Source organism: Mustela putorius, unplaced genomic scaffold (genome assembly GCF_011764305.1).
Source record: "Mustela putorius furo isolate JIRA1106 unplaced genomic scaffold, ASM1176430v1.1 tig00537227_pilon_pilon_pilon, whole genome shotgun sequence".
Classification (NCBI taxonomy): domain Eukaryota; kingdom Metazoa; phylum Chordata; class Mammalia; order Carnivora; family Mustelidae; genus Mustela; species Mustela putorius.
The window spans coordinates 33,643,601-33,652,743 of NW_025422368.1; the positions used below are offsets into that span (position 1 = coordinate 33,643,601).

The 9,143-nt window shown below is 46.2% G+C and overlaps 1 protein-coding gene across 3 annotated transcripts in view; it reads left to right on the forward strand.

Annotated features, from left to right (window-relative positions):
- The window catches only part of GUCY2C (guanylate cyclase 2C), a 131,322-nt gene extending 123,238 nt beyond the window's left edge, over positions 1 to 8,084 (forward strand). For all 3 annotated transcript variants that reach the window (XM_045073420.1, XM_013057870.2, XM_045073421.1), the window contains 4 exons: positions 2,231 to 2,329; positions 4,190 to 4,284; positions 6,153 to 6,229; positions 7,478 to 8,084. In XM_045073420.1, the coding sequence (XP_044929355.1) occupies positions 2,231 to 2,329; positions 4,190 to 4,284; positions 6,153 to 6,229; positions 7,478 to 7,655 (449 nt within the window). In that variant the 3' untranslated portion in view covers positions 7,656 to 8,084. The remainder of the gene's footprint in view (positions 1 to 2,230; positions 2,330 to 4,189; positions 4,285 to 6,152; positions 6,230 to 7,477) is intronic.
- The last annotated feature ends 1,059 nt before the right edge of the window (positions 8,085 to 9,143 follow it).

The following is a 9,143-nucleotide window of genomic DNA, read 5'->3' on the forward strand; positions in this document are numbered from 1 at the left end:
CGCTCCTGGAATGATAAACACCAACCACAGACTAAAATGACAGCCTCCAGACTTCCTCCTATTTGAGTCCCTATATTTACTATTTCATTTATTTCCTCCCCATTCCTTCCCTCTCCCCTGCCCCTAACATCTGTTATTGTTTTATTTTGTTTTCCCCATTACACTAATATAATATCTTTCACGGATTGGATTATGTACAGGGAGGAAAAAGCTGGTAAAATCCTACAATGCAAGGGCATTTATGTCTTCCCCTTCCCCGTCTATGGTATAGAAAATAAATGGATCACTTCAAAGACCAAGAAAGATACTCACCCTAGAATGTAGAGATTTGAGAAAATGAGCTACAAACGTTATAGAAAAATGAAGTTGGAAAGGAACTCAGGAGTCATCTAGAATAATCCTTTATGGGGCACAACTTATTTTTAGAGGTTCCAAGACAAGTAATACTATAGCTACCTTTGGAATAATCCCAGGATTCCCTGAAACCTCACTGTTTCCAAAGTCAACTCACTCCATTACTAGTGATAATTATTAGACAGCCTTTCCTTGTCTTAAATTCAATCACATCTCCCTACACTTTCTGTCATTACTTTTTTCTGTCTTCCCTGGCTCACAGAAGACAAAATACAGAAAGCCCAAGATCACTCCAGGCTGTGTGGTGAGGACCAGACAACTGCATTGCAAAAGTCATTCTCTGTCCACAATGCCTGGCAGAGAGCCTAGCAGTAAACACTTACTGATTTGATAATGATCCAGGAGATTTTCAAAGTAAAAGTAAATAGAAGTTAAAAATTTCTGCCACAATCATGTCCACAGCTCTCTATCCGAGATGTTTCCATATGTACATGAGGGGACTTCTGGGTCGTTTCCCCAGCCAGCAGCAGCAGGCTATCCCTTTTCTGACTTATCACAGATTGCCAGGCCTGGACGGAGGGCCAGCAGCACAGTGACTGAGCCGAGTCAGGGAGGACGGAGCTCTGGGTTCCAGCCCCATCTCTTTCCCACTGTGACCAACGCAAACCTGAGGCGACCACCAGTGCCCCGAGTTCACCACACTGGGCTGGAGTGAGCAGAGATATTAGGCACACATACCTGGAGGGGGCTAGCCCTCAGAAATTAAGAAGTGGCAGTTAAATTATTGATAGTTGAAGGCAAGACTTCTGCAGGAATCTTCTGCCACTTGGCCCTTCCCGGCTTCACTCCCGTGTTAAAGAGGCAACGTAATTGGACCTAGCGGACGTCGGGCACAGATCAGAGATCTGAATCAGTAGCTGCCTCTCCTGCTCCTGCCCTTCCGTAGGCTTCTGCTGCTTTTGTTTCTCGTTGCTGTTGTTCGGTTGTTTTATGTTTTGCACTGAACCTAACAAAGGGCTCGGTACTCGAAGGAAGATCTGGTATTTTTATTTTTTTTTTCAGTGTTCATAATCACAGAGAATCTATAGGATAAACCTACAAAGAAACTCATGTAGGTCAAAACCCAATAAGCCAACTAGAAAATCAAGCTCCCTTTATCCAAAACCGGTTTTGCAATTTCTGAGTTACTCTTTAACGTCTAAAATCTGTCACTCCTCACATTAGGTCACTCCACACAAATACTTGGGTAACCACCCTCCTTCCTTCCCCAGTATGCTGCTGGGCCTGGTCTCTCCTTGGTTTCTGGGTTCTTGTAAGAATGCCCTTGTGCCGCAGGCTCTGCAGTCCGTCTGCATTTACGCAGCGGCACAGGAAGTGCCCGGGGACAATCATGCAAGTCCTTGTCTTCTGGGTCTCCCATCATTGTGTCGCCAGTCTGAGAATGCTAGTCTGAGTAAATTAAACAAAATGTGGCCCCTGAGCCTTTGAGTGAAGCATGGCCTCCAGCCTTTAAGAGCTCAGAGCTGTGTGGCCTGGCACAGTAGGCCAGCCGCGGGAGAGTTTTCATCCTCCCCAAGAACCTCCTATTAAACATATTAAGAAGGACTTCCCACCTTAGCAGCCTGGAGCTCTGGATGCCTTCCTATTTTGTGCAAATGTACTTTTCTGTGCTATCTGTAGCAAAATATCTTCTAGAAGCTTGTCTGGCTGTAATGCTTTCCTCATTGATTATATCCATTTAACAAAAGTCACAGCTCACTTCTCACAGCTCCATAGAATGAAGGATTCAGCACTGTGACGCTGAGAAAAGGCTTCCCCACCTTAACTCCACACCGTGATTGCTTCTGCTGCCACTTCCTGCTTCTGTGCATTTCAGGTCCCTGCGCTGCTGGAGTCGTGGGGATCAAGATGCCTCGTTATTGCCTATTTGGAGACACCGTCAACACAGCCTCAAGGATGGAATCCACCGGCCTCCGTAAGAAAGGAGATCGCTTTTCATAGAGGATTGTGTACTGCAGGAGAGGGGAACTGTAACGATTGTGTACTGTAGGAGAGGGGAACTATAACATAAAATGCACAATAAGGAGCTACAAAGAACTAGTGAGATGAAGAGTCACCTTCCACATGGACTGGACATGGGCCGCAGTCAGTCCAGTTCTTGCAGCATTTGCTTTCATTGTTGCCACTGCCTGAGAATTTCTGTGTTCTTCCTTTTTAGCTCATTAGTAGACTATTTCTGTTCGTTTTGGTTCATTTGCAATGCATTCAGGCATGCTCTATTTGGAATAGTCATAAAATTTAGCATAAATCCATGTAAGTTAAAAAAAAAATTCAGTGGGTTAGATATGGAACATACACTGGCTCGCTTTCCTATTCCTCTTTTGTTTTCCTGAAAATTGGCTTTAGTAAAGGAAAATATAAGTATTTATTATATGCGGAAGCCTATATTGCATTCACCTGAAAAGGTGGAGGCACCATGAGCTCCGTGTAGTAGATGCTCAATAAATTTTTTTTAAAAGATTTTATTTATTTATATATTTATTTAACAGAGATCACAGGCGAGCAGAGAGGCAGGCAGAGAGAGAGGGGAAAAGGGGAAAGGAGCCCAATGTGGAGCTCAATCCCAGGACTCTGGGATCGTGACCTGAGCAGAAGACAGAGGCTTAACCCACTGAGCCACCCACATGCCCCAATGCTCAATAAATATTGGGGACCATGAAACAGAAATCTAGATAAGAGAGAAAGCAAGCTTTGGTAGGTGGGGCTGACAAAAACACAGGTGCAGAGTGGTATCTTGGCAGTCTACTGACAAACTTACTGGTTTGTACAGGAAAGTCATGGTATAAAGGAAAGGACAGATTTGGGTTACCATTGTAACTGTACAGATCACTCTCTGTATAAGCCGGGGGTGGGGGGCAGTTACCTCATCTTTCTAGGCATCAGAAGGTAGAAGGAATAAATAGAGGATGGGATACCAGTCTTGCTGGAAGGGTCTCCAGAAGGAGTTGACATGATATATGTTAAACATTTAGTAATCCTCGGATACATGGCAGGTGTATAATATAGGACTGCCATTATCCTTACTATTGTCATTGTCTGTGGCCCCCATGGTGGGAACAGTGGTATACCAATGGTGGACCATGAATGTCAGTGACTTCACCAACTGCTTGTCAGGAGGATGACAGTACCCCAAAAGAGTAACACCTAAGAAAGTCATGACCCTATCACTCTCTCCTGAATCGCCACCTTGCTGCCAACACTTAAGCTGCTAATTAGAACTTTCACAACAGGGACCCTAAACCAAATTGCAGCTGTCAAGCTCAGCACCACAAACTAAATCCAAACCAAGATACAGGAGGCACCTCTCTGAGCAGGAGGGAGAATCTTTTGAGCACACCTAGGGAGCCCCTTCACTCAGAAGGAGTGCCAAAAAGCAATGCCAGGTCCTCTTTCATTCCATGTGTGATAGTATTTGTCTCACAGGTCGTATTTTTTTTTTAAGATTTTATTTATTTATTTGACAGAGAGGAATCACAAGTAGATGGAGAGGCAGGCAGAGAGAGAGAGAGAGGGAAGCAGGCTCCCTGCTGAGCAGAGAGCCCGATGCAGGACTTGATCCCAGGACCCTGAGATCATGACCCAAGCCGAAGGCAGCGGCCTAACCCACTGAGCCAGCCAGGCACCCCTCACAGGTCATATTTTTAAGGGCCCTTTCACCAAAATATCTCAGTTGTCAAAAACTCCTGTAACAAGTGTCCTGAATCAAGTGGAAACAAACGTGTTCCTAGAATAGACTTCAAAATGGAGATTTTCATTGACTGTTTTGCATTTCCAGCCTTGAGAATTCATGTGAGCGGATCCACAATAGCCATCCTGAAGAGAACCGAATGCCAGTTCCTGTACGAAGTGAGAGGGGAAACATACTTAAAGGTAAGGGGTCCACAGGGAGGGGACCCAGAAAAAGCACTCACTTGTGGGTCATCTCCTTGGAGACGGGACATCCCATGGTCAATAATGTCAAGGAGCAAAGAGATGAAGAATCCTTTTCTGGACTCTCCACGGTGATCGCCCATTACCCCCTGTACAAGAAGCCACTGCCAGAGGAATGCAAACTCAGAGCTTTTTTCATATTTTGAACTAAGACTGATATGTTATAAAATGCTACCACCATTTCTTCCACATACCTCCAGGTTTTGCTTCCACATCTTCCCACAAAGCCGAGAGCTAAGGTCTGGGATGGCACTTATTTATTTATTTATTTGGGAGAGAGCGAGCCTGGGGAGGTGGGTGAGGAGCAGAAGGAGGGGGAGAGAGAAACTCGAGTAGACTCCATATTGAGCACAGAGCCCAACACAGGGCTCGATCCCACAACCTGAGATCATGACCTGAGGTGAAACCAAGAGTCGGACGCTCAACCCACTGCGCCGCTTAGGTGCCCTGGGATTTATTTAACTTAAGCCAAAGCCCCCATGCCTCCCTCCCTTACTCTCACTGCTGCTTCTCTCAAAAACCACCTCTCCCGGGGTTGCTTTACCATTCGGGAGCTCTGGACCTGTGATTGCCACCTGCGGCTCCAGGCTTGCTGAGAAAGACCCTCTGTGGGTGTAGATCAGGAATCTGGATTTTTAGTGAGTATTCAAGGTGATCAGGAAGCATGCCAAGGATGGAGAATCACCAGTCTCTCTTCCCCAGGCTGTTGCTCTCCAAGTGTCTCTAGTTGGCTCTTGGACTGCTTTTCCAGTGTCATTCGAGTCCTTTCACAAATGGTCTGAAGACAACTACTGATCGTTACGATGATCTGTCTCCAGAAGCCACAGTGCTTCTGGCCTTTACAATGTGACTACAACTTGGAAAAGCCTCTTTTCGTGTAGACATGCCCTAATATCACACTCACTATCCATACAATTCTGCACAGAGCATTCCCCCCAACATAAGAGTGGTGTGTGCATGACTGGAGTGCAAACCCAGCCAGCCAACTACCGGTTTTAAAGATGAATGATTTTTAGGGGCACCAGAGTGGCTCAATCAGTTGAGTGTCTGACTCTTGATTTAGGCATAGGTCATGATCTCAGAGTCATGAGATCAATTTCCGCATCAGACTCCACACTGAAGTCTGCTTGGGATTCTTTCTCTCTCTCTCCCTACCATGCATGCACTCTCGTTCTCTCTCAAATAAATAAACCTTTAAAGAAGAGTAATTTTTTAAATATATAGCCTTCCCATCTCCTTTTCAAATATAAGCTTTAGCGAAAACAGGATTTCCAATACATTTCCATTCATTTTATAGTCTCCAGATGGGTCCAGCAAATGTCACTTAATAAGCATGTCTTAGGATGAACACGTGTTTGTAATTTACATGCTTCAGGTGGGGAAACTGGCAGGTTTGTGATGAAATCTTGTGGCAAAAAGGGCTCGAAGAAAAAGTGGGTGACGAAAACCAGTTGGATGTCTTAGTGAAGCAAGATTGGACACAAATTTTCTTCTTTTTTCATTGAGAGTTCTTTTGATGTTGCTATAACAACACTTTGAAATATCTTTTGGGGAAAAAAGAGAACTGTACTTTGAAAAAAAAATACATCTGGGGAACGAGAGATGTATTTTTAAAAAGACACTTGGAAAGAAAGATGTGTCTGGAGGGAATGCAAATCCTATCAGAACCTGGGTTCCGCTAAAGTGTGGACACTCATGAGAAACATGGAAGTGAGGGGTCTCTTGGAAATGGATGTTTGTCAGCGCAGTGGGCTGGAACAGACCTGTCTCACTGACCTCCATGGCGCCCACCTTTCTTTTCTCCCCAGGGAAGAGGAACTGAGACGACCTACTGGCTAACAGGGGTGAAGGGCCAGGAGTACAACCTGCCGACCCCTCCTACTGTGTAAGCTGCTGGGTGTGGTGGGGCGGGACAGGGCTGCGGAAGTCTTGGCTTTATCATTCCTGCTGTGTACAGCCATAACTGTTGGCAAGTGCTCTGTCTGTGGCAATGATACATTGAATACACGGCCAGGGACTACCTACATGAGAAGTCTAGAAACCTCCCTTCTCTGGCTGCCAGAAGTTGGGTGTTCCAGGCACGCTCAGAATGGAGGAGAGCGGAGAGCTCACCTCCCGCAGATCTGGTTCAGACCAGAGGAGGGCGTTCTGGCGGTCAAGAGGCACTCTGCAACTGGACCCCAGCCGGCAGCTTTCTGCTAGGCTGCCTGATGGAAACAGGACCTCCCCTCCCCCGCCTCTCCCCCCAGGCCTGTGGTTCTGGGTTATCACATAGAAGCTATGTTCTCCCACAGATGAGGAAGACCAAGTGTGGAAGACCAAGTTTCAGGTTTAACGAACAGGTTTCAGTTCTCTTCATGGTGACCAAGAGGGTCACCCCATTGCACATTTGGTTGCTGCAGTCAGTCACATGGCTGTTGGGGTGGCTTTTGATATGGTCAAGAGACCCTGGCTTGCAGATTCTCAGATGCTGGACCCAGATGTGGCAAGCCTCTAGGAAAGCCGAAACAAGCCAGATCTTCCCTGGGGCCACAGCAGAGCTGGCCCCTTATTGGAGCCCCCAGGTCCACTCCAAACTCCTAAAACCCTCCATCGCTTCAGAGGCCTCCCCAGACAAGATCCACACCCCAGAAGGTGTGGGAGCAAGTCCTCAGGGTTGGTGCAGGGCCCCACCGCTACTGTCCTGGCGTTGTTTGCCCTCCCTGCAGTGGCATATGGAAACGTAACCACTCTTCCAAAGCCGAGCACCTGTCATTCCACTTTGAAATTGAAATAGACTTTTTTTAATTTAATTTTTTTCAATGTTCTAAGATTCACTGTTTACGCACCACACCCAGTGCTCCATGCAGTACGTGCCCTCCTTAGTACCCATCACCAGGCTCACCTAAGGTGAAATAGAATCTTCTGTTTGAAATGTATCCTGCTTTTTCCACAAATGCACAGAGCAGGGATGATAGCTCTTATAAGCCCATCAAAAGCAAGGCTCTTTCTCTATTCTCTGGGCTTCCCGTGGTTAGCACGGACTAAGCACTCAAATAAGTATTTGGTAAACGGAACTGATTGTTCTGGAGCTACGAAATAGTCTGTACGAATTGCTGAGAAGTTCCGTTTTCCCTCCCCCCTCTCTTCCCAGGGAGAATCAGCAGCGCTTGCAAGCCGAATTTTCTGACATGATCGCGAACTCTTTACAGAAAAGACAGGCGGCGGGGATAAGAAGCCGAAAACCCACACGGGTGGCCAGCTACAAACGGGGCACTCTGGAGTACTTGCAGCTGAACACGACCGACAAGGAGAGCAGCCAAGCGAATTAAGCACAGCTGCACTAAGGCAGCGGCCTCAAGTGTCCCAGAGACCTCCAAGCAGCGGCAGACTTTGATGCGCTCTGCTTGGCCGTGGCTGCCAGGGCGGGAACACAGACTGGCTTCTGTGAATCAGATGTGCACACGCTGTGCAAAAATTACCTTTTACTCTGGAGTCTGATCTCAACAGTGGCTCCACGGAGCTGCCCCCTGGGAAAGAAGAAGAATAGATGGACTGTCTGGAAACTGAAGAGATTGTATTCTTATTCCATTTGTTTGGGTTTGGTTTACTGGCTGGCTCTTTTTCCTTCTGTATTCATGAGCGTTTTTAAATTGTCACGATTATATTTTAAGTACCCTATCTCCATTAAATTATATTTAACTCATAATTTTTGCAGAAAATATGCTCTATGGTAGGCAAGAATAAAAGTTAAAAAGGTACCGAGTCTGTGTGTGTTTCCAGCGACCACAGCCATTTTCCATCTTCGCCGGCCACCACTTGTGCTCACTGGACAACGGATGACAGCCCCCAGCGCAGAGGCGAGGCAAAGCTAGCAGTGTCGTTCAGTGCTAAGAACCTGGATGTTCAGTATCGCCCGCTACACACAAGAGGATTTTATGTCTAGCCTTCTACCATGGGAGGCAGGGCCTACATCTGTCTCCAATCTGAGATAAAGGTCAAATCTTATTTACTAGAAAAGACAAATACTTGAAACTCTGCAAATATCCCCTTCCTGCCATCCAGAGGCCATCTTCTGCTCCCCCTTCTTCTGGCATCCCGGCCTGACTCATTTGCTTGAAATCTCGGGAAGAATGGCAAAGGGCAGCTGGTGTGAAGTAGATTAGAATCAGAAAGGCAAGAATGTAACACTTCTGTTGCTCATCTGAAGGAAACTGTTTTGATCACATAACTCTTGCCCCGCCTCTACCACAAAAACCACACCAGAGATCAGGAAACACGCAATATTTTCTCCTTCACCTGGAAAAGGGTAAAATCAAAAATAATAAATTATCTCCTGAGGTATAGGGTTAGCCCTTCATATGTGGCAAGAGTCCTTACCTGGAAACTGGAAGTTTATAATTTCTGCCTTGGCGTCTCTGCAATGGCTTCACAATTCCAAAGAAATAGGCTTATAAAGCAAGAATTGTTTGCATACATGCAAGATAGCTCAGAAAGTTTGTGACCCAAAAATTCCATGTGAAAAAAGTACAAGGGGAAGTACTGGGTAGAAACAAGAACTAAATTCAAGAGGAATACAGGAAATCCTAGAATCAATTTTTTATACCTTTGATATATACTCCTCTTGAGACATGCAAGATCTGACTTAAAAATACTGAAGTAGGGGTACCTGGGTGGCTCAGTGGGTTAAAGCCTCTGCTTTCAGCTCGGGTCTTGATCCCAGGGTCTTGGGATGGAGCCCCACATCGAGATCTCTGATCAGTGGGGAGCCTGCTTCCCTCTCTCTCTGCCTGCCTCTCTGCCTACTTGTGACCTCTGTC